The sequence below is a fragment of the Enoplosus armatus genome, chromosome 15, assembly GCF_043641665.1.
Source record: "Enoplosus armatus isolate fEnoArm2 chromosome 15, fEnoArm2.hap1, whole genome shotgun sequence".
Classification (NCBI taxonomy): domain Eukaryota; kingdom Metazoa; phylum Chordata; class Actinopteri; order Centrarchiformes; family Enoplosidae; genus Enoplosus; species Enoplosus armatus.
The window spans coordinates 3,451,667-3,476,635 of record NC_092194.1 but is presented as its reverse complement, the minus strand read 5'-3'; the positions used below and the strand labels follow the sequence as shown (position 1 = coordinate 3,476,635).

Below are 24,969 nucleotides of genomic sequence, written 5' to 3'. Positions count from 1 at the left end.
TAAAGCATATGCAGTATAAAGCTGTTGACATGGTGGGTGTATTTGCAAGAATGTATATGTTTAGGCATATCGCCAACGGGTGGAAATAATGTGCTGTCATTACAGTAATTTTGTATGTTTATATTTTTGAAAGGGAGTTTTTCACTTTTGCTTTATACAGTGTTTTATCACATAAACTATGTCTTCTTACTGAATTATACTCCTGTAAATGAGTATGTCTTGACTAAGGCCTTTTACTTTGTTTTATTTACTAATTATACATCTTGTCAGGCCTTTATTAGCATGCCATCACACATTGGTTGAATAAGAAAGTGGAAAGGATAATATCCTTTTTCTCATGTTACATGGACTGCAGTTAAAACATTTACAGGACACTCTCCTGGCTGAATCATCAGTGCAAACACTGTGAAATTCCATTAAAACATTAGTAGATTTAAAAAGATTCAAAGGCACACAGCCGTGCACATAAAAAGCTTTACTGCAGAAGAAAACTCAGCTTAAGAGTTCCAGAGAGAATTGCAACAACAAAACATCCAATAACACAGCATATAATCAGATTTCAAATACGGCTATATATACAGTAATAAAAAAAAAAAGATATACCAATATAAAATAAAGCTCCTCATCTACAAGAATAAGATTTAGACCAAGTAAAAGCAGTTTTTATGCAAAACTGAAAAATTATATATATTTCAATTTAAACCATGTTTAAAGCAAAAATTACTTCTTAAAAAATATAAAAACATTTAGTGATTGCAACTTACTGCAAGATTTAAAAGAATATTTTTATTTTGACTCAGAGTGGGATTTTTTTAGTGTTCTTTCCACTCCTGCATACTGCATAATATATAACATGACTACCTCCATGACCTGACACTCTTCGAAAAAAAAGAGAAGACATGTTGCGCTTTCGTCAACTCTCCCTTTCATGTCCCCACACCTGGCTACAGCTTCTCTCCGCCCTGCATCACCACATCAAATAGAGGCTCCCAGGCAAACTCACATCCCCGAGGGGGCGGCTGACTCAGCCAAAGTGCACATCTGCCTTGTTGTTTTTACTACGATTCCCATCTATCCCTGCCCTCCCGTCGCTCATCTGTCATCAGCTGACAGTCAAGACACAGGGTGCCATGACACTAGTTTTTACCGTAAAAGGGTGGAGAGATACTTATTTCCCTCTTCATACCAGAGGGTTTACATGTATGGCTAAAGGCTACAGTGGGGTTATTGATGTGCCGGTGGGGGTCATGACCCAGGAGGTACAGTTGAATCACTGCGGAAAGGTGTGTGTGTGTGTGTGTGTGTGTGTGTGTGTGTGGGCGCTCATAACATCTCAAACCTCTGATCTTTTCCTTCCACACAGAAGATGAGAAGAAATATTTCTACCTGTACCTGACTCAGGGCAGCACAACAAGTCCTTGAATGTTACTAAGTGTGGATTGGACTAGTCAAGTCTTTTTTCTAGCCTTTTCAAGACCAAAAACACAAGAGCAAAAGTGTAAGGAGTGGATTAAACAGTGGGTTTGGACTTTCTATCACAAGTGGCAAAAGTTAGAATGCCTGGCTATTGTCATCTGCTGACTTTTTGCCTAGGACATTCAGCTTTAAAAATACAAAACCTGCTTGTATCTACCTGTGCGTGGAATTGAGAAGCCATTTTTTCAAAGATTACTACGATTTTTTTATGGTAAATCTGACACCGATATCACTGCACACTGCATATGTGCAGTGCGAGAACAGCTGGTCAATTCAGCACCCACAAGTTTGCTGTGTGCTTTCCCTTGTTAAAGTGAGTGTATGCATGTGTTATTGTGTGAGGAAGCATAAATGCTTCTGTGATCAATACTGTGAGCTGTGTGTGTGTGTGTGTGTGTGTGTGTGTGTGTGTGATTCATCACCTCAGACTCATTACAGCAAAACACATCAGAGGCTCTGTAGAAACCTCCATCCAAGTCAGGAATGGCTGGCGCTGGGTTGAATATTGTCTTTACTGTAACAAGAAACCAAGCAGTGATCCATCTCATTGACCACAGAGTCAAATATCATAATCTACAGGTCAACTCAGGATAACATGAAATCATTAATTCTGAATAATACACCCAGTTATAGTTAAAAAGTTAAAAAGATACAATTTTGACAGTTTCCCTCGCTGACACGTTTTACAATTGTGTGATGTTTCTTTTCCATTTGCTATGCTTCACTGTCAAAGTCTGGCATTACCTTAATTAAACTTTCAATGGGAACAAAGGCTAGTGGGCTACCACTGGGGATTGCTCTCGCAGGCAAAGCTCAAGTGGATAAGCTTCTATAAAAAGACACCTTTTAAACGATTAAATTAGCATTACCCGGAAAAAAGAACACTGGAGAAAAAGAAAAAAAAAAAAAACGCTGGTGGAAACGGCCTCACATCCTGTAGCTGTTTGTGGCACGCTGTAACCCCTGCCGTTCCAGGATTGTGTACGTGGAAAAGATTCAACATGAGGTTTATAACCCTATATATGTGTGTCAGTGTGTGGGTGAGATGAGTTGTGACCCTTTCTGTGTGTGTCGAGGAGCGCAAAGAGAGGGAGAGAGCAAGAGTGTTTGTCAGAACTAATCCTCTGTACGTATTGCACATCACTGTCTTGTGCATATTCATGAGCAGAGAGCATTAATGCATCTAATACCATGATTTCTGTGTATGTGTGAGGATAAGCCCAGCTTGACGAAGCGATTAATTCTGATATCTCTGTGTACAAAATAAAGCCTCGTGCAAGTGTGTGTGCATGTGTGTGTTTGTGAGGGAAATATATGTTCAGCGTTGGTGACATCAAAGTCTGTTGCGCAAAAGTGTGTGCCTAGTTGCTGTGTGTGTGTGTGTGTGTGTGTGTGTGTATGTTTGCGTGGGCACAGAAGAGAGCAGCTGCGTGGGTTTGTGCAGGGCTTTGGCCACCTGGCGCTTTGAGGTGGATGCTGGGCTGCTCGCGAGTAAAAGTGGAAATAATGTCTCTCTCTCTTCTTTTTCAACACACACACACACACACACACACACACACACACACACACACATACTGTACTGTATGTAAGACCCACACGAGCCACAGCCATGTCACAAAAAAAGTGACACTGGGCTCTTTCGGACTCTTCTTCTCTCTCTCTCTCTCTCTCTCTCTCTCTCTCTCTCTCTCGCTGTCTGTCAACTGAATTGCACCTCAGCTTCCATCACTTTCTGTTTCCAAGGCAAGTGCGAGATCTCTGAAATGTGATGCCTCGGTTTTGCATGAAAGGAAGGATCTCCGTCTTCCCCCCTTAGCCTACTTTTCAGGTCTATATCTTTTCTGTTCTGAACTCTTCTTATTCTTGTATCACTATCCTCGCCACTTAAGGATGATGAAACGTTATGAACAAAAAAAGTGAGACCCAGGTTCCTGTGTTGCCCACTAAGTACACAATGACACTTTTCATGTCAGCATAAAGGTTCCACTACCCCTGAGACTACCAACACTCACACCTGTATGAGCCGCTTTGGGTCACAGTGTCAAGTAAGTTGTAAGTAAGCCAGTTCCCTGGCGATTGAGAAGACACTCCAGATCAGCTACTCAATGGACCTTGAGGTGAGAGTGTTTTGTCAACCTCAAATATATAGTTTCATTTTCTTCTTTAAATGAAGCCTCAGTAATCGCCTTAAACAGCTAGGCACAGTAGTTTTTAGCAGAGTGCATTTGTTGGGGACTGCTTTCAGCCGTACACATTTGGTGCCCGAGTGAGTATTTCCAGCACTACAGTGTGTGAGTTTGTGGTAATGAATGAACATGTCACCCAGTGCAACAGTGCGGCTCACTGATGTGTTTATAGTTTTTGGAGAAACAATGGAGCTCTGTGGCACTTGTTAGTTAGATCAATTCTTTGTTGGTTTTGGTCTTCTCATGTGATTTGTTGACAGTAAGAAAAACACTGAATAACGCCAGCCTCATCCTGTAGGGTGCTCGTTAAGATGAAAGACTGGTTACAGAGAGGTTAATGTTCTTCAGGCACTCTTAGGCAGAGCAAAGGAGAAAATGTATATTAAATGCCTTTATTTACTCTGACACAGAGCTGGTGATCATTTCTTGCTGAGGGAAACCTATTGAATTTTCAAATGTGATGCAAGTGTATATCTGAAATACACAAATAAAAAATAAATACATTATTACCTCTTTTTATAAACACGACCAGACTGTGTGCTATGATTTGTATGGCTTTTGTTTTATTACCTTGATTTTGTAATAATATTTTAGATCACTGTTACTGTATAACTGTCAGTTTGTCCTTTTGATTGTCTACAAGTAGTCAAATATAATAACAAAGACCCTGTGAGGTCAAAACCACCTGGAAATCTAAACAATTAATACATCTGACTAAAACAGCAGGAGTCTCAAACTATGAGTTCAGGGGCCCATATCCGGCCTGCAAGATAATCTCTTTAGGACATATTTAGAATGCATTATTACATCTGGCCTGCAAATTCAGTTTTTCTTTATCCCATTTTGATTTTTCCCCAGTGTTTCATTTGAGTCATCCTTTAAATTTCCAGCAAGGCTCCACAAATAGAGCATAAAATATGTGTTCTTTATTTCACAACATTTGGCAAGCTGCTCCCAACTGTGCAACATCCACAGCAGCGCACCTGACACCAACATTTCTCTTCAGAAACGCTGACCCGATGGACAGACAGTTTAAAGAGAGGTGGACGACTGATCCTTTTTTAGTAGAGTTAAATATGACTGCTTACTGTCTCATCTGCTCTTCTCCAGGAATAAAAAGTACAAGGGAGGGGAGAAGAGAGATGATTTGCTCAGCTTGTGTATATAGTTGAAATTTATTTGGAAACTTGGGTTTCAACACGTTTCAATTTAGTTCAATTTACCTCCTTTTAATCTAGGTTTTCTCCTCGGTCTGCCTCAGAGTGCCTGAAGAACGTTTCTTTTCTGCGACCATGTTGTTCTCCTTTGCACAACCGCACTGTAGACTGACAATAAACAACCTTCAATCTCAATGAATGCATCCATATAAAAACCATTTGTCTACACTATAAAAAAAAGAATCGCATTTCCCTGCCATCCCCCTTTGTTTTTCCTTCTCTTCCTCGTCACATTTTTCCAATGTTCTTCAGAAGCTCACATGCATATCGAACACGTGATGCAAATCAAGCGCAACAATGGGACGCACGTCAACCCCGTGCTTATTATGTAAGCTCAAAGTACGAACTACATACTGTATGCCCTGTAAACAGGACAAATAAAGTATCACTGAATCATGTAAAAGGCTTACTCATGCTGCTCTCTATCACACTGCACACTATCGTCAATAATCATATTATTATTTGTAGCCACTGACAGAACTGGTAGGAAGCACAATGTTGTCTCCCACTATCTGCTCTCTTATCTGCCATCTGTGGCGTGACCACAGTGTTTGCGTCAAGAGTGTTCCTTCAGTGTTGATGTCAAATGCATAGGCCCGGTGCTCATGAAGTGTATATGCAATAAGGCTGCTGCTGAGGAGGGGAGCTTATCAATATGCACTAGAGAGCAGCTTGTGTGAAATCACCAAATACACTGATGCATGAAGGAATCTGCCGCCTCTGATGCAAGGAGCTGCTACTGTGGACGCCACGTTAACTGACGTGTCAGCCTCAGGTTGCTTTGTTTTGCACTCCAGGTGTTAGTGAAACCACACACACACACACACACACAGCTGCTGGGACAGATGTGGTAATACTGGGATGTGTGCATACTGAGTCACGTCTGGCAAGAGAGTGTGTGTGCGTGTGTGTCATGACTCTGGACTTTTTTTTTTTTTTTGCATGGAGGTTCAAAGTGTGGTCGCACATGTGCTACAAGAGCAGCCAGAACAGTTCAGAAAGTACAAAAATACAGCGGTTTGTTGCTGTGGTTGATTTAGAAGGAAAGGTGGATGGAAAACAAGGGCAGAGAGAAAACAGAGGGAAGACAGAGATCACTCACACACACTTACATGCACACACACACACACACACACACACACACACACACACACAAAAGAAATGAGTCATCAGTGAGTATGTGAAAGGGCTTTAAGAGGCTCTAATTGCATCTGATGAGAAATATAAAAGCGGCTTCTTGCACAGACAAGGAAGAGGGGGAGGAAGACGGGCTGAAGACGGAAGAAGAAAGAAAGAGTGAAACTACACACAAGCATTTCCTCAGTTCTTAGAATTAATTTAATTCCATTAACTTCTCAATATTAAATGCTAGATGGCAATAAATTACGTACATGCATATGTTTCCCCTCTCCATTGACTACATGCAAGGAGAAGAAACTCTTCTTGATAGGTTATCTTGACAAGTGTTTCTGAGAGGTGGCATCCACAGTACGTGTGGCTCGATGGTGACATTTGCGTAATTTGAGCGGCGCTTCACCCCCGCGTCATTAAATCCTCGCCACCGAACTCATTAACACCCATTCTCTCCAGAGAGCTCCGTTTACGCAATGCTCTGGTGCGGCAGCATCGAGGTGGCATCTTTGCCAAGCGTCTTTGCTCGCCGTGCCTCTCTCCTGGCGCAACATGCCGAGCCTAATCCCGTGGTACGTTTGATGCTGTGATGGGGGGTGGGGGGGGGGGTGGGGGTTCGGGGAAAGAGGGTGGCGCTCGGCAAGGCCATCTGGGTATCCCATCTGCAACACGGTTATGGCTGCGACTCTTTCGTTCTGGCAGCCTGCAGCGAGCGATTACCGACGACAGGCCCTGATGACAGGGGCGAGAGGCTCCCCAGACGTCTCAAATGACGCGGAGGCCGGCTAATAATAGGATGCTTTTAAAGATGATGAGCTCAGTAACCTGGTTATCACCAAAAAGGTGGAGGGACGAAGGGACACTGGGAGGGTGTCGGTCTACAACAGGTTTTGTTTATGCAGGACTACAAGGATCCTGTTGGCTTTTAGTAACGTGTATGCAGACATGGTGGTTGATGTAGAAAGTGAGCAGCAGGGACACAACAAACACTCGTGAAAATATTTGTCTACTTTTCACACTTAACTTCATAAAGCGATATGAGTCAGCGGGAAGCCTCTCTCTAAAGAGTGTAGGAAAGTGTAAATGTGGAATACAAACCGAAAAGTCACATGGCTGATTAAGACCAATCTTCTCGTCCTTTACTGCATTTTGCCATCTCAAAAATGGCATTGTCACAAGAGATAAAGTGATGAAGTAATAGAAAGTAGTAGTAAATGAAAAAAAGAACTCACAACAGGAGTTCAAATCCTGCTTACTTTGTCAGCTTAGGGTGCCATGGCAGCAACTGGAAAAGCTATACTAGTCATAACAAGACCAAGGCTGTAGCAGCAACCTGTGTATTGAATTGAGCAGGGATGTGTACTATTGCTTATAAATTGAACTTTTCATTTGTCATGTGTTTTTAAAGATTTAATGCTGCCTGGAACTGCATTTAAAGTACCTAAAATGTATTTTTTGACAATGAAACTCTGAAAAGTGCCTGTAAACAATCTGTAGTTTATTCCTTCACCGAAAATGTAGGCTGAGGCCTGTTTGAATTCACAGCAGCCAGAATAGTTTCCAGTAGTTTGCTGATATTAACATGAATCGTAGCTTGTTGATTGGCTGGCCTGACAAAGTCACCTCTGTCTAATTTGTTGTCTGAATTCCTACGGTAGTTTACCAATTGGCTACCCTGCAGGCCACTACTTCTTGTATAAAAACCTCTTCTCAGCCATGTATGGTCTGTCGTGTGTGTAGAATGTGCAGTGTTCAACTAGCCAATGAGTGAGCTCGGACAGGTCAGCTCACCTGGCCAAAGGGAAGCGGACTCAACAGGGACGTGCACGAGGATTCCGACAGAAGCAGTGCATATAGTCATATTTTGGCAGAAATAAGAGGGTTTGGAACATACTGAGCACACAGATGGCCAGCAGAGAAGTGGATTATATTGCAGAAGTGCTTTGAGAAGTTTCTATGGACATTGATACTTTTTTTGGACTTCCTCTGTCTGTCTGTCTGTACTCGGATCCATTGTAACACCATGAGTCCACACTGACCACTGCCCTCATTCTCACTTAAGAGCAAACTTTTTCAAGCCCTATCATGCCAACATGGGATGTGTGAATTGTTTGGCAGATCTTTCAACACACAAATTAACATAAAACAATATTTTATGATGCTGAGCAGAAGAAGAAGAGGCAGTCATGATCAGCTGAGAATTACCTTTTATCTAAACTATTATATGTGTGAATAAATAACTTCTATGGTCAAAAAAAGGACTGATTGAGCCTTGAAAGACCAAAGTAAGTAAAGCACAGTTAATGGAAGGCAAATGTACCCCCCTGTTCTGTATTACATTATAATTATAATACTGTTTCAAACTTCTTTTCTTCTATACTTTCTAAAAATAGATTATTTTCTCTCTGACTTCAGATGAAGCTGCACATGTGCTGCTGACGCACCATCACATATAGATCACTGACCTTTGTGCTCCTGAGCCATGCGTAGTGCCTGCAAGGACGTCTGTGGGCTGATCTCTAATTGGCACACCAGCACTTTTGCATGACTGATGGCTGGAAGAGCTTTCTGCAGCTCCTCACTGCCCAGCAGCATGTTGGCACCGGCTACGATCACAATGGCATTCTCACCTGCCCGTGGACACCAAAAGAGATGTGTGAAGATACAACAGCCTCTGTATGGAGTTTTACCAGACTGTATTTGCTATATGACAGAAATTGCTTTCCATGTGGAAAGCCATGGATTGTAGTAGATTGGAACCTGTGGATACTCAGCATGGTTTGGTGCACTTAAGCATTTGTATGTGACTGTGTGTGTGTATATCCGGTGATTACGGTCACTTGAGCAGTGGTGAGTCAATGGCGGTACTGAATGCGTGGGGCGAATGCGTGTGTGTGTAGCAGTGAGAAAGAGTGCGCCAACAGCACACATGCACTCTTGGTTGTGCATGCACAAGACCATTTCAACAACTCAAAGGGCTTTTAGGGTCTCAGCAGGGTGATACGGACTAGCGGCAAAAGCGTTTACCTGCATCGTTGACAATGATGGAAGCAGCCCCTGTGGCTGCTTCAGAGGTCTGCACGACAAAGTCTGAGACAGAAAGACAAGACAAAAGGTGCAAATCGGAGTCTGAAAGCATCTATCATTTGACTTCCCAGCAAAAAGAAACATTTTTGACAGTGTAGCTAAAAAACTGAGACCAACTTTCATCAAACACACCTCTGGAAAACAAAATGTCACCATAGCAACCACTACTAATTGCTTGAAGGGCAGTTTTGCTCAGGTCACTGCTTTCTGGCTAGGAAGCGGCAGGCCACAAACATCTGAAGCCTGATACGGTATGTGCACTGAGCGCAACTTTGGAAAAACCAACTTCATTCTTAACAAATCATTGGCCATAACAACAGAGAAACTTTCCAGTATATCCAAAAGCCTTAAGTAGCTAAAAAGAATTGACAAAATACAGACTAAAAAAACATTGCTCTGAATGTGAACTTTTTTGCCATGCAACATGGAAATGGCAACCAATTTGGCATATAATGCAAAAAGCCCCACTGTCTTACCTGTGTGTACACCATTGTCCTTGAAATTCTGGATGTAATTGTCTCCAAAGAAGTCTTTACCAACCTAGAAAAGATTGAAGGCAAAACGATAACAACAAAGAGAGTATCAAGCGGGGTCAGACTTGGTTAGCGGCAACTTTTGAAAAGTGGTATACTCAAACCTCAGTTGGGTTGGATTTTCGTGTGCCCTGCCAGCATACTGGCATCGTGCCGCCGCCGAAAAATGTGTAAAAACGAACACACAAAGTCAACAGACGCACACACGCGCGAACACACGACCAGCTGCGCCAAGCCTTCAAGACACGATAACCCCGCCTTCACGCCTCTTCATGCCCACCTCGCTTTCGTTTTCTTTCCCTCCTTCCCCTCTTCCCCTGATCCGCACAGGGACGTCCACATCTGTAGCTACTTTGGGTTGTGGAAGGGGTCCCCACCTTGCCCCGAGGCGCCTACTTCGAACCCACGCTTTCCAAAAAACGTGCCAAATCGCGGGCACTTCTAGCTGGTTGTGATAGTGGGTTGGGCTGGTATTGGCTGCTTGGCCCCATTCTCTTTGAAGAGCGGCCTTCCGTCTTGCATGTTTTTGACAAGCCCGGGTGTCTATTTTTGGGTTCTCCCCATGCCCGGAGAGCTCCTCCCGCACTGGGTTGTTATCGATCGGGCCTCTTTGTTCTGACAGAGGTGGGGCTTTGGTGCTTTAGTGCTCAGGTTGAAAGGCCACACTGAGCTTACTGATTGGAGACTCAGGGTTGTATGGTATGGGAATAGGCTTGTTTGAAGGCGTGCAAGCGTGGGTGGGCGTATGCATGCAGTATGGTATTGATCAAGACAAAATGAGGCACGGAGAGTTGATGTGGTGAAATGACTGAAGTGTGAACGAAGCTATAAGGTTTTTGGGAGTTGTTAACTAGTTGGTGGACTATGGTAGCTGATGGTTGATTATTTGCACTGAGTAAAATGTGGATGACCCAAAGGTTGGGCAAGCAAAATAACTTCCTTTTTACTGACATACACACATTCATGTTAGGCTCCAACCTAGCACACACTGTAACTCAAACTCTACAGCACAGCAGCAGTGTATGGCTGCAAACTTGGTTCCTGTGTCATACCTTGCAGACCATGGCGGTTTTGGCCCCCAGTCTTGCAGCCTGCATGCACTGGTTGGCCCCTTTCCCTCCGAAGCCAATGAAGAACTTGTGACCATGGATGGTTTCCCCAGCTTTAGGTAGCCTTGGTGCCTGGCTGAGGGAAAAGACAGGTAATGAGAACAATTGTAAGGAGAACACCTTCACATTCAAAAGATCCTTCCAGGAATTGGGAAATAAAAAATTAAGCTTCATCTCCTTAAAGGAATGCTTTGCTTGGAATTTCAAGTCGCGTTTTTTCATCTCAACAGTCTCTTCACGCTGCAGATTAAAGTTTCCATCAAACTTTGAAAAATGTTTTATTTGGCACTGAGTGTTCTACAGAGATACCCAGGAGTAAAGAGAGATATCAAAATGTGAATATAACCCTTCAAGGCCAAATCTTTCCGTTTAAGCTATTTATTTATCACTGGAAAACACACAAACAAGGTTTCTGCAGAGTCTGCTGAGGATGCTATCTTTTGGTCTTGTGAAGGTCTTTCACAGAAAGGTCAATAAAATGCAAACTTGCTGGAATGAATGGCAATGGAAACCTTTTTCCTTGAGTCTTTTTCCCCATTTTCTGTTTTCCATAATTAAACACAACAGCAAAAATAAAAACACAGACAAAATATGGAGTTCACAATTGCTTCATTATTCTAAAAAGCAAGCATATTTTACCAAAACATTAAGTCAGATATGCCCATGCAAGTGTCTCCAAATGTGCTGATGATGCAACCAGCAAAACCCATAGATGTCTCAACTTGACACTGGCCGCACAAGTAATGCCTGACTCATCAGGGTTGGGTAACATCCCGCCCCTCGCCTCAAGGTTGACATGCCACAGGTGGGTGCCTTCAGGAGGAGCTGTCTGTTCACTGATTCCACCAATCACAGAGCCAGAGTGGGTAGTGAGTAACACGGGGGAGAGACAACAGACAGCTTCACACTGTACGTCAGGATGCTGTGGTCTGGCCCTGGGCCAGTGTTGCCCGGGGGCCAAAGGGTTTGCAGACTCCGAAATGTTGTCATAAACTTGTTTTTCACCCTGTTGTTGTTCTTTTTTATACAGTGTGTGTGTGTGTGTGTGTGTGTGTGTGTGTGTGTGTGTGTATGTGTGTGTGTGTGTGTGTGTGTGTGTGTGTTTGTGGCAGGTGTGCTATTACAGTAAGTTCACTCAATCCCAGGATTTCCAGTAAGTGACACGCCGGTGGCAAACACTGGAGGTTGTTATAAATGCTGCTGTTTTTGCACCGGCGTGTGAAAACACTAAAATGCCCAAAGCTATAACAGGATGTAAGGTCAGTGAGGCTGAAATGTGGTGAGAAGCAAATGGAACAAAGGACAAACACATGTAAATATACATGCGCACACTTGGTGCAGCTGTCTTAGTAAATGTTTCCCGCCTGTCACCTTAGTGAAAAAAGTTGCGCGTGCACACTGACTCCACTCGACACATTTATTTAAATATCAAGAGGTTATGTTTTGTTGATTACTATATATCAATAAGGTGATAGGCCATAACAGGTGTGCTGAAAAACAGTAAACACTAGGTAAACACCTCGGGCAGAAACCATCACTAAGACAGCAACAATGCTTAATAAATAGAAGATAATGCACATATCTAAAAAACAAAAAATAGCAAAGATATTACAAAATACATCCCTGACAGAGATTGATCTAAAAAACTACTACTGCCAGTAGCTGGTTAGCTTAGCTTAGCTTAGCACAGGGTGAAACAGCTAGCCTGGCTCTGTCCAAAAGTAAAAAAAAACACACGTTATATCTTGTTTGCTGAATCCGTCACCTTGAGGTTGCCAGGCTCGCAGTGATAGCAAAACCAGAAAGACCGGACAAGAAATTGTTTGGCACTTAACCACTTGTAGGTTTTTGTAGAGATTAAACAAATGAGATATACTGTGTTAATCAGTGACCTTTAGAGGCAGATTTTGTTACCTTTGGACACCGCCATGCTAAATATGAAGCTAGCGCCAGGAGACAGTTAGCTGAGCTTAGCATAAAGACTGAAAACAGAGGGAAACAGCTAGCCTGGCTCTCTACAAAGTAAAAAAATATTACCAACTAACACCTCTAAATCTCAGCAATTATCACATACATCTTGTTTGTTGAATGCTTTAACAAATAGAAATGCAAAAACTATGCCAAGTTAAAACAAGATAATTATGGCTCTAGCTCGATACTCAGAGTACACATGTGGATTATCTGTTATACATCCTCTCATGTAACTCTCAACATGACAGCAACCAAGCGTATTTCAAAAATCTGATGATTATGATTTTTTTAAACAAATTACTTATAGTAATACTGAATATTTCAGGTAGCACTTAGGGCCATTTTCTGTTAGAAGGATTGTCCTCAGTGACAAACCTCTTGTTTGGCTAAAGCTCTCTCCTGGTGTCTGTATCCATTCACTGTGATAGCCCATTTGTTGGAATCTAGTTCTACGTCATCTGGTAGTTTATTCAAGCTCCTTTGCTTGTCTTCTTTAGCTCTCTCTTTAGTGTGGGGCATGATGCTAGTAAACTGTCTGATAGGAAGGCTTTTTGTCAGGTGTAGAGGCTAAAAGGATTATCATGTAAGAAGCATTTATCTGTGTCCTTCATAAACAGGTCACTAACTAATGTTCTGCCTTCCTGTTTGATACAAATGCCCAGGAAACTGATTTGTTGTGTGTCATATTTGATCTTAACATTTAAGTGCTCACGGCATTTATTGAGATATTCATAAAATGGTGATAAACAATGAGCACAACCTTTGTGAATTATAAAAACACGGTCAACATAACATTTGGCCGACAGCCACCTGAAGCCGGATAACTGACAGGTAAGATAAACAGATTTCCAAATTCTTAAATAAACCCACCCACGCCTCCTCATGCCCAGAGAGACACTTGGCTATTGTTGTCTGTGGTGAGTGCACCAAACAAACAGGGCACTTATGTGCTAAAGTGCAATCTCAGTGCGTTTTCTCCCATGGAACCAAAAGGCCAAAGCAGGTGTTCAGTGACGTGAAGTGTTTGCTTTGAGGCTGGCTCTCATTTCCCTCTCCTCCGTCTCTATTAAAGTCATTCCTCAGCTGTTGGTGAGCAACAGGGGGAAGTAGACTTGGACAAAAACAAATTGAAATGCTGTTTTCCAAAGTTTGAACTAGAGCTCGTCTTTCCAGTTCAAAACAACCTCCAAAGAGAACTTACCACATGCAAAGTAAGATACACAGAGTGAGCTTAAGCTTTGTCTTGTAATAATCAAAATTGCATAAAATGACTGTATGGGTACTACATGGTTTGTACTAAACATAGAAGCCATTTTAATTTCATCATGATAACCCTCAGCTCATATTGTGCCTCAGACAAGAAGCCTGTCAAGCCTACATCAAGCCTGCATCACTGAGAGGAGACATTTTTGTTCTCATCTTGTATAATTTTCCTTGTCCACGAAGGTCTCTTTCGCTGAATCAGGACAAGGTGAAGGGACCTAACAAAGAACAGGTTGAGCAAAGAGAGCATACCTTACATGGACACGGCGAGCTGCTTTGCTAACAAGAGGTGCAGTGTCGGAGTAGGACGTGGGCGTTTATTTTTGTGTGGTCAGACCATTTGTTGGAGCCACATGCATGTTGCTATTATTCACTCGGTGGCCAGAAACGGCTTATATCAGTGGATATAATAAGCCACTTATCAACCTATTCAGTGTCTGAATTGGCGGGCGCTTATGGAAACATCACAGCTTTGTTTCATGTTTTTTTCACATTTACATAAAAGCTTGCCAGACAGATCTCTGACACAGCTTATCGTATAAAAACAAGAACAATGGAGAATATTTCAAAAATAACAAGTTAATACTTTGTGAGTAGCTTTTTGAAACCTGGCCTAGGAAGGGTTGGGGGCTTCCCAAACTGGCAGTTTCAAGAATCTGAGAGACCACAAGATGATTAATTAGGACAAGAAAGAAGAAAAACTTGCTCACAAATTTATTCATATTTTTTTACTTTTCTCTTATCTTTGATTTGTAATGAAATACTGTATAGTTTTCTCTGTTCAGGCCTTCAGAATATGTTCAAATGAAACAATCTGAGAAGGGAGAATCATCAGAAATACTCAAAAATCACTGACATGCGCAGTGTATGAAGTTGCAAATAGTCATTGCTTCATTTTAAGGAGTCAAAAGGTTGGAAACCACTGCACCAACACATAGTCTGAAAGCTTATATAAAGGATAGAAATCCAAAGCTTTGCACTTACCTGTAGAGTTATTACAGTTAGTAATCGTTTAAACCTTATAAACTACAGCTACAGTAACAATTGTAATTCATTATTTCCATGATGAATCGGTGAATCATTTGGAAATCAGAAAATTGTGAAAAATGTCCACCACAATATCTGACAATATCTTTGCTTCATCAGAAAATATTCACATTTGACAAGCTGGAGAGTCAAAATTGTTGCAGATTAATTTTCTGTCAACGTTATACACGCACACACACACACACACACACACACACACACACACACACACACAGCTGGAGCCTAAATATGTGATTCACTGTAAAAACACTAAAACACTAGTTGGCTTTCATAGAAACAATCCTGTGGCACATTCTGGTTCTGCTCTATAATTTGGGAAAGTCAGGTTTGACTGAGCAGGTGAGAAGTGTCTCCACTCAGTGAGCTGTGGCAGTAGGGGGCACTGTATGGCTTTGACAATGGGTTAACAGCCTGAGAGGCTCTGCTCTTCCTCTTTGTGCACTGCATGTAGTAGACAATTAAACATAACCTTCTACTAAAAAGGAGCATAGTATGCTTCTCAGCCTGACTGATACATTTATGACAAAGCACCACAGAGATCTGTGTAACGCTTGTGTGTTTGTATGGCAAGACAGAAGCAGAGAGAGTCAGAGTGTGAGAGAGTGTGTGTGTGCCTCCGCTGTCAGTTAATTGTACTGCCACCCAAACACTGGCTGTTCAAGACAACTGGATTTCTAACTTCAAAGCCATGCATATCACTTTGAAGGGCTGCGAATGTATTCCAACTACCCTCCCCTAGCCGCATTCTGACCTCCATCCAAAAAGCCCCAGCCCCACACACACACACGCTTTCCAAAAACAGGCCATTTCCCGTTAGCTTATTAGGGTCTTAATTGACAACTCCTGCCCTTCAAAGCAAAAAGTCACGGGTTGAATTCCTAATGAGCGACAAAATAAATACTTTCCCCAAAAAAAGGGCATATGTTTTTGATGAGTGGGGACTTGTGAGTGACAACTAAGCTGTGACTTGAATTGGAGAGTGCACTCCCTAGAGTGCCATGAAACTTTTCTCCCACCAGCACAGATTGTGGTTGTTTATTCAGATCTCCATTTGCTGGTAGCCAGGTGACAGTTATTATTCCCGGTTTCACATAAAAGTACAATACAAGCTTCACGACAAAACTGTTGCTCTATCTGAAACAACACGCTTCTTCGTGCTGACAGGACAAGACATTTAGTTGGCTGGTGCCCATGAACATGACATTATGCTGTGTTTACTTTATGTATCTTTTGAGATTGTGTCATTCCTCACAAAAGGTTATGGTAAATGAGGGTGACAAATTGTTTTCAACTAACCCATTGTGCTGGAGTTGATGACTAAACGTTTGTGGGAATGGATCCTACTTGGCTCAACAGATCTCACCACGTATGACGATGATGCAACACTGACATTTTAGTAAGCAGTAATTACACCAGATCATCTGCACACTTTGAGTGTGAAACCTGAGTCGGATTTACCATGGGATAGTCACACCTGCATCACCGACGTCAATGACTAGATCACTAGTAGCAATAGCAACCTGCTGGTGTGCTTATAAAATGTAAAGAATGATCTTCTGTCAGAAATGTTATAAAGTGTAGTAGAAAGATGGACAAATGCCTCCCTATTTAACCTGAAGTCTTCTCACTATTATTGCCTAATGGCCAAAAAGCTGTTGGACCAAACCCTCTTAGACCAGATATGTTCCCTACAATATTTTGGGCTTTTAGGACAAGTATTGAGAAGGCAGCGGCATTATCTAAGTTTAGACCACTTCCTCTATTCTTGTGTAGACAGGACTGTGCAGTCCATTTCAAGCCGTGATGGAAAACACCCATCATCCGTTATGCCATATTTTCCACAAGCTTGCATGTCAAAATAAAATCCCTGAAGGAAAACGGTGGTGGTTAATAATAATAAAGGGAAACATGTTCTACGCGGAGACAATTGACCATTTCCTAAGCTTCAGCCCCTAAGCTGCTGTTGCTACGCCTGTCAAGCTTTCCGTTCTTGTGCAAGATAATGCAGTTTACAATGATAACGGTGGTAGATTTACCACTCAGAATTCGTAGTAATTTTCTTGATTTGATTTGATTTGATTGCAAAAAGAGGATTCTCATGTCTAGCCACAACTGTCAATTTTGATGTCTGAAATGACAACTGTAGCTAGCTAGTTAATTAATATAACATTAGCTTCATGGGTTGGCTGAAATCGCTGTCTCCAGACAACTTTCCCGCTGACTACAAGAATCTTGTAAAAGGGGGTCTTAAATATGCACTTGGCTGAATGTATGATATTGTTTGGCAAACGTAACTCTGTCTCTGGTAACGTTGCAGCGTTGTTTTATACAATAAAAAGAGACGGAGATGCTAATGTTACCCTAAACTCTGATAGCGGCAGGACCAACTTCCACACAATAGGGAAATACTACAGTGTATTCTGTATGCTAGTTGTGAACCACACAAACTAATGCAGCTGTAATTGTAATGACGGTGTGTGAGTAAGTAACTAACACTGTTACTACAGCTACATGCACGCCGCTCCAGCATGTGGAAAAATCCACAGCTTGACAGGCCGGCTGTGCCTAGTTAGGCCCAAAGAGGTGAACATGTCCAGTATTTCACAAGAAAAGCATAAATTACAGTCAGGAAGTTTTGTAAAACATTTTATTCTTTTTGTGGCCCCATATTTATCTTGGTACCCCTGGTTGGGAATAACTGGGTTAAAAGGCAGATGAATAGTTTTTTAGAGATTTTTGTATACACATTTCAAACCTATTTAATGTATTTCTAAAACATTAAAAACGTATATATTTTCTAAAATATATATGTACGTATTAAGCAAAGCCAAGTGGGTCTGGACCCAAAAGTTGAGAAACTGCTTTACATTTTTTAAATACATGTCCTAATATGGTCATGAAAATTTGCCCAATGTGCAGCTTCCTGTTGGGCCACCTGAGGAAGCAGTGGAGTTTCCTGTGCCCAGATTTAGCTAGAGGTTTTGTACTTAGCCTTCTCATAAAATAAAAGGTTGATTTATGGTAATTTCAGGAAGCACACAGAGTACAACTTGTTTCACTAGCTAGTAGAGATTTAGTAGACAAAGTGAAATAAATGTACTCACCTCACCAAGTCAGTCATACAGGAGCCAACCACCATCACATCAAAAGCCTCTTCAGTCATGATCTGATTAAGACACACATTTGCGTTATTTCCATAATAACAACACTCACTTGTGGACATGAATTGTCCTGAAGATTCTTCATTTGAATTATGTGTTGAGGAGATTCTTGAATATCTCAACATTCGTCCAGCCTTTCCAGTAAAACCTATTCACAAACAAGGACAAAATCTAAAGCATAGCGACTCCTTGGGGGCATGTCAGGCAAAATATGTAAACTAGTTTCCCATCGGCCTCCAAACAAAAATCACTTGATATTATTTATCTCCCACATTAGCATGAGCTTGACTGAAACAAGGAAGAAGGTAAAAATAGAGCATTCATTGCTGGCTGAGTTGGACAGGTTCCAATATTATTGGGGGTGTAGGGGAAGGGAGGGGGGTTTCAATGCTATACCACGTGAATGCGCCGCAACCCAGCAAAGTCTATAATTAATTCAATCCTCGGCTTGTATCAGAGCTAATGCTAGTGTGTTAATCTCTTCAAATCTCTGCCTAGGCAGTGGAAGACTTGGAAAGCCTGGCCGCTGGCTGCAGTATGGCTCAATTCTCTCTCCCACATCTTGCAGTATATTGTCTTCCCTCGGCAGGCTTGAAAAGGTAGCCTCGAACCCTCCGCATCTCCACTGCAGGAGAATATTACGAGATCCGCATTGTCCGACCACTTGAAACAGCAAGGAACCCTCTTAAAATTCTCCCTCTCTTGTTGAATTTGATGCTGAATTATCATACAGATGCTGATCTACCTGAATGAAGTGTTTGTAGAAAAGCTTCATGTAAAAGGTGCTTAACCATTACTCGTAAACTATAGCTTAACAAAAGGTTCCACTCAGCCTCAGGCAAAACAGTATATGTGCATAAAGAATGAATTAAGAGATTATTTGAGAGTTGACACACACATTTTTGGGACTTGAACAAAGCATGCTCGTGAAAGACTGCAGTCATACGTTGAAACAATTTAGTGCAAAGGCCAAAAAAAAAGTGGATTTAACGATTTAGAGCCATGAGCGAAACCCAAAAGAAAACATTGTTGGACCCATTTTGAAAAACTTGTAAGATTACATATTTTGCCTATGTCTGGTAGGGCAGTCGAGACTTAACTGGATAATGATTATTATTACAATGATATGACCATTTAAGTTTAAAAAATGCTTTGCAGAAGTTTAGATGATGACTATAATCACAAAAAAATACTTATTTTACTCTCATTCCACCCTCACCCCCGAAACACACACACTAAGTTTGTAAAAGGCTCTTTTTTATATTTGCAGTGTCATATTTCTCTGACCATTTAAGAACACTTAAAATCTTGAATCTTGAACTAATAAGACAACACCTTGTGTCATTGAATGCATTACACCAGTAATGGTTGAATGATAACCCACTAAACATATTTTCCTGTTGATGTTTCTAATGGGTACTTAATTATTCTTAGTTACTCTGAATATTCATGATGGTGGAATTTCCCAGTTGTGAATCAGCCTCATTGCTCTCATGTAGAAACACCACTGGTCTTGCTGCACATTTCTATGCCTTTGTACTCATCTTTCATTTCAATTTTCCAAGTTAGATTTGTTCTATTTGTACAAAGACACTTGCAGGTGTCACTTCACATGACACCTTGAATGTTTTTCAGTCTGTGACATGTTGTTTTTTGATGGGCTACAATAAATACAGGAAAATAAATGGCAAACAGCCATCCACTACTCAAGTCTGTAAGATGGTTGGCCATGTATTCATGGTCATTTTGAAGGAGTCAGGGAGTCATATATACTTAAAATTCAATGTGATGTGAGTGCAATAAGATTTCTTCTCATTAAATAAATAAACATTTCTGTATAAATACATGGAAGGGAAATGTAACAATACTAATACAAGTTTAAGGGGAAAAGTCATGCATTGAATTTACATGTTATATAGACTTTTCTATTTGCATATGTGTATATAAGCATAATTATACACATACAATGCTATGTTAATAACTAGTCTTTATACTGCATAAAGTAATGATGTGGAGTTTAAAAAATACACCATGTAGTATTGGCTTACTGTACAGTACTTTGTATATAAATCCTTATTGTGCAAATAAGTTAAGTATCTATAGCTGTCAGATAAACGCCACAATGTCATAAAATGGAAATATTAAGCTAACTTTTTAAAGCAACTACGTGGGCAGCCAAACAATCTTTCCAACTGTGGAAATATAGGGGCATTGTGGAATAAATCGCCAAAAACTCAAAGGACACATGACCCAGATTGATTAGACGAACGCTAAAGTGCAGTAAAGTGTGTTGAGACAAACTGATGTTGAGAAATGCGACACAATAATTACCTTGCATTCAAGTTTGTTCTTGCAGAGTAACAATATCAACACCCACTTCAGACAAGCGACGGTCAAAGTGCATAATGACAGCTGCCTAACATTATAGTTATTGCCAGACCCATTATTGTCAAAAAAATAAGTGCACAAGCATTCAGTGTCGCTTAAAATTGTTTAGGTACAATAATGTCAAACGAAACGTGCTTTATAAGTAATATATAACTGAGTAATTTGGCTCTGGCAGTGAAAACAGTCATTGTGTCAACAGGCACTATTAGAGGCTGCTAAGTGTGGTGCTATCAAAAGGACCCAAACAACATGTACCGGAAATTTTAAGAGCATGAAGTAAACATTGGCGTTAACGCTTAAATTATCTGACCTCCGCCTCTTTCAGGTACTCTAACTCACACCGCATGTTGTATTTAAATGGACAATAATGAACAGGTTATTTTTCGAGTAAGCTAATCGTTCAAATTGTGGCAATTTGACCCTCCATTCTGTGGTAAGCTAACAATGGCTAGTGATACCAAGCTTACCGAGAGTATTTACAGTACATCCTGACAGAAAATGTGGCGTACCACTGACTGTAGCAGTTATCGCTAACCAAGGTGTTGGACATCAACTTAGTACTATATTATGTTTCCCATGCAATATGACCAGTTAACATGGCAGTTTATAGCGAGGGAGAGGGGGCAAGCTTTGTCAAAGCTACATTTGTATCCCTTTGACACCTCTTCGCCCTTCCATGGCTGTTAAATCATGCAACTTCCAGGAATATTGAGGTGGATAAACATAGTTAGTCAGCCTGCGTATTCTGCTCGTTAAAATATATTTTCTCAAGAACTTGCGCCAGAAAGCTAAAATCATAAATTGGTAAACTGATTCTGACTTGCATACAAAATTTTCCATGACACCAGGAAATGACAGCTAAAAATGACCGTGTCACCTACGTGATGTTGCTCACGTCCGTCCGTGAATCGTCTGTGCCAATACGTGCTTTTACTTTGTTCTAAATACTGCTTTGATCAAATTAAGGTAAAGCATTTCGGTAAAGTGTTGTTGTGCCTCCACAGACTCCTCAGAGTGGATAAAATGAACAACATGTCCCCTGAGGTTGCACTGCATCGGATCTCACCTGAGTTGCGACCCTTGCTGTGCAGCGTAGTACGGAACGGCCGTGTGGGACTGGACTCCACAAACTGTCTCCGTGTCACAGACCTCAAAACTGGGTGAGGAGTAGTTTTGGACCGTGAGTTCCATATGGGAAACACAGAGTACACCCAGTCTCTCTTGCGCTGCAGTAAGGCTGCATTCAAGTCATAGGGCAAACCTCGTAAACCTGAAATTATTTTCGCATGAGCTAAATAGTTATATATTTATCTTCACATTCAAAATGAGTCATAATTAGAATTTCACCAGTCAGAGCAATTTGGGTTTCAGTAAGACATGTGGACAGGATGAGGTGGGGATCGAAACCCCATCCCTGTGATCAGCAGACAACCTGCTCTACCTCCTGAGCCACAACCACCCAAATTAGCATTTGAACGCTTTGTGTCAATGGTAACCTGACCAGCATGGGAGTCTCCTGGATAATACTTTAGATTAGATGTCATGGCCATTGGTTATATTTTCCAATTTTCAAAATGTTTCCCCCTCAGTTTGGTATGGTTGTACCAAATTCAGAATGTTTTAGCTCAAGCTTCCCTGTAGCACTGCATGCAACATCATTTTAAGATCAGTGATGGGATTTTACCTTAAATCATCTCACCAAAATGCTCCTCATAGTTTTTTATACACATTATGTTGTACCTTTGACGTTTTAATTCAAGAAATAGATATTTTCTAATATATACAACATTACATATATTGTCATTTGACCCATCACGCATAAAAGATATCTGTAATGACAGCTTTGTTACTATTTGTTCCTGTTACAGCTGTTGTGGAAGACATAATGAGACTTTCCAACAGATATTGGTCTTTGTGATGAAATATGCTATATAAATTGATTGCAGGTGATCAAGTTTGGTTTTGATAATGGTTGCTGCTATTAATGGTAAACTGATATGTAAGGAAACTGCATAAAGCTGAAGAAAATAGTTGTTAAGGAGAGGGGAGATTTGTTGGACTGACTATTAACTACTGCAAATTAAACAACAGTTTGGATGATCTTGTAGTAGCGCTTCATCTCAACACATTTCCACTAGTCAGTTAATGATTATTTAGATATCTTTAACTTATCAATATTCAGAATTTGCCTGTCATATTTTTACAGATGTTTAAAAATTGTATGCGATAGTAGCATCTGTCAAATTATTCTGAGGTCATATGTTGTTGTTTGTGGGGAATTTAGACAATCCCAGTGAAAAATGAGGCACTCCATGCGTTGCTTACATTTTTTTAACACTGCTGGGTGCTAAAGGTGGAGAATTCACTCACATGATGGCTCTAATGGCAAAACTAACTTCAGTCTTATTCAACTGAAAATAGAGATACCAGGTATCTTAAATTATCATTTTAATATGTAATGTGAATCAGGTCACATTACATGTCTTGAGGGAAGCTTCCTACTTGTAAACACCATCCTTCATTTGCCATTCATTGTTTTTTTTTGTACAGGAGCATTTCTCGAATTTCCTGAATTCTGACATTTAAAATTTCTGACATATCTCACTGTAACTACCAAATGCCTCAGCAATACATCTTTATTTATTAATTGATGATTTCATGTTTAAACACTAATGTAATCCTCACCAGATGCATGCAGGTTAAGTGAATGAGAAAAAATACATTTTATAACGTCAGTCATGACAGTTGACGGATTTGGAGAAGTTGAACATATAATCAAGTTTGGGTTGATTTAGGTATCAAGTGAATGCAGCATTAGAGGTGGGACTCAACAGCAGTAGTGTGTATTAATCGTAAACCTTGCTGTTGCATACTGTTACGTGTTCTCAGACTATTAGATTAATGATGTCTTTTGTTTTCCTTTTTAAGAAATCTTTATTAAATTTTTAACAAAGCAAATACACAGTAAAACAGCCACAGACATAAAACACATATAACATACAGTAAAATATTGCCAAGACATACAATACAAATTATGAAGAGGTGTTCCAGTTCTTTCTGTCAATGTCCAGGATGTTCCATGGCAGGATTGTGTTTTTTGTCCAGGGTTCTCCTCCTCTGGAGGTCAGTAAGAGTTTGTTTGATGACTGAGTTACTGTCGAAAACAGATTTTTAATCATGATACACCTGGAAGTCCATAGTTTATTGCATACGATGCTGATGATGAGTTGATGCAGTTCTTTATGTTTAGGAGGCATCGTCTCCTCCAACAGTCCATACATAACTGAATTATAATTTATATTACACTTTAGACCTAACATTTTTAAAATACTCCTTAACCCCCCATGTTCAGATGCACGTCTCTGACCCCTGGTCCCTGCTGCGATCGCTTCAAACTTCACATCCCCTATGCTGGAGAAACCCTGAAATGTAAGTAAATGAGTCACTTTCCTCTTTGCCATTTTCAAATCAGACCAGTTTCTGAGGTTGGTTAAATAAATAGCCACTGATATTTTTTGCAAAAGCTTTGGTGAGCTGTTGTTATCGTTGGCTTTTGACAAAATAATTCTGGGAGAGAAACTGTTGGCAGACATTGCTTTGCCTTATTAAGTCACTAAGTAGTAGTAGGGATAGAACTAGGGGTCAGCTAAAATCCTTCAGTCTTAAAATCAGGCTTGACTATTTGTATGTATCAATAAATGCTTAGATGAATTAACAGCGAACACAAACTGAGGAACAGTCAAAAGTTTAATCATACTGATTGTACAATTTTATCCATTTTGATTCCATTTATTTGTTCTTTGTTCTCTGAAATGTAAGTGTTGACAACATTTCAATTTGCAGGGTACCCACTGTGCTCAGATTAATTGATTCACTGTTGAGAGCAATAAGCCTGCGCTTTGAAAAAAAGAAACGTCAGTGCTGAATTAATTTTTATTTTAGTTTCGAGAGATCCACTTCTGTCTCGCAGTAGGCCGGTTTGAAGGTAAGAGGTGGTTTCAGGTCAACACCAGCTGAAGTCAGAAGTCAAACACCAGTGGATGTGTGGAATCAGCAACCAGCACTATGCACAGAGGCTAAATGACGACAGTGGAAATATTCTGACAAGAAGAGGGTTGTCATTGAAAATACCATGTAAATATATATGTATCACTTGAGCAAACGGTACCATAGCAGTGTTTTGTAATAGCAGTCACTAAGCACCCAGTAAGACTAAAAGCACCCACAGGAATTCCTGGAGTACAAAAAACAAGATGAATATTTTTCTGGTTATGGTGATGCTTAATCAGTGAAATGATACCAGTAAACATGCTGTAGTTTGTGCCACTTTCTTACTGGAAGGGTCTCTCACTTCTGAATCAAGTCCCCACATCAGAGACCTCTCCATTATAAGCATGCCG

General features: G+C 40.7%; 2 protein-coding genes across 4 annotated transcripts in view; one reads left to right on the top strand and one right to left on the bottom strand.

The window, feature by feature from the left end:
• rbks (ribokinase) overlaps window positions 1-21,462 on the bottom strand; it is a 42,664-nt gene extending 21,202 nt beyond the window's left edge. For 2 of the 3 annotated variants that reach the window (XM_070920270.1, XM_070920268.1), the window contains exons 1-7: window positions 20,513-20,544; window positions 18,125-18,186; window positions 10,683-10,815; window positions 9,574-9,637; window positions 9,038-9,100; window positions 8,476-8,640; window positions 1,899-1,990 (exon numbers count right to left, since the gene is read on the bottom strand). In XM_070920270.1, the coding sequence (XP_070776371.1) occupies window positions 1,899-1,990; window positions 8,476-8,640; window positions 9,038-9,100; window positions 9,574-9,637; window positions 10,683-10,815; window positions 18,125-18,183 (576 nt within the window). In that variant the 5' untranslated portion in view covers window positions 18,184-18,186; window positions 20,513-20,544. Of the gene's footprint in view, window positions 1-1,898; window positions 1,991-8,475; window positions 8,641-9,037; window positions 9,101-9,573; window positions 9,638-10,682; window positions 10,816-18,124; window positions 18,187-20,512; window positions 20,545-21,450 lie in introns of those variants that run through there. The other variant, XM_070920269.1, reaches the window with a different exon arrangement.
• babam2 (BRISC and BRCA1 A complex member 2) overlaps window positions 20,827-24,969 on the top strand; it is a 73,536-nt gene continuing 69,393 nt past the window's right edge. The window contains exons 1-3 of the mRNA XM_070920267.1: window positions 20,827-20,894; window positions 21,574-21,729; window positions 23,922-23,998. Of these exons, the coding sequence (XP_070776368.1) occupies window positions 21,593-21,729; window positions 23,922-23,998 (214 nt within the window). The 5' untranslated portion in view covers window positions 20,827-20,894; window positions 21,574-21,592. The remainder of the gene's footprint in view (window positions 20,895-21,573; window positions 21,730-23,921; window positions 23,999-24,969) is intronic.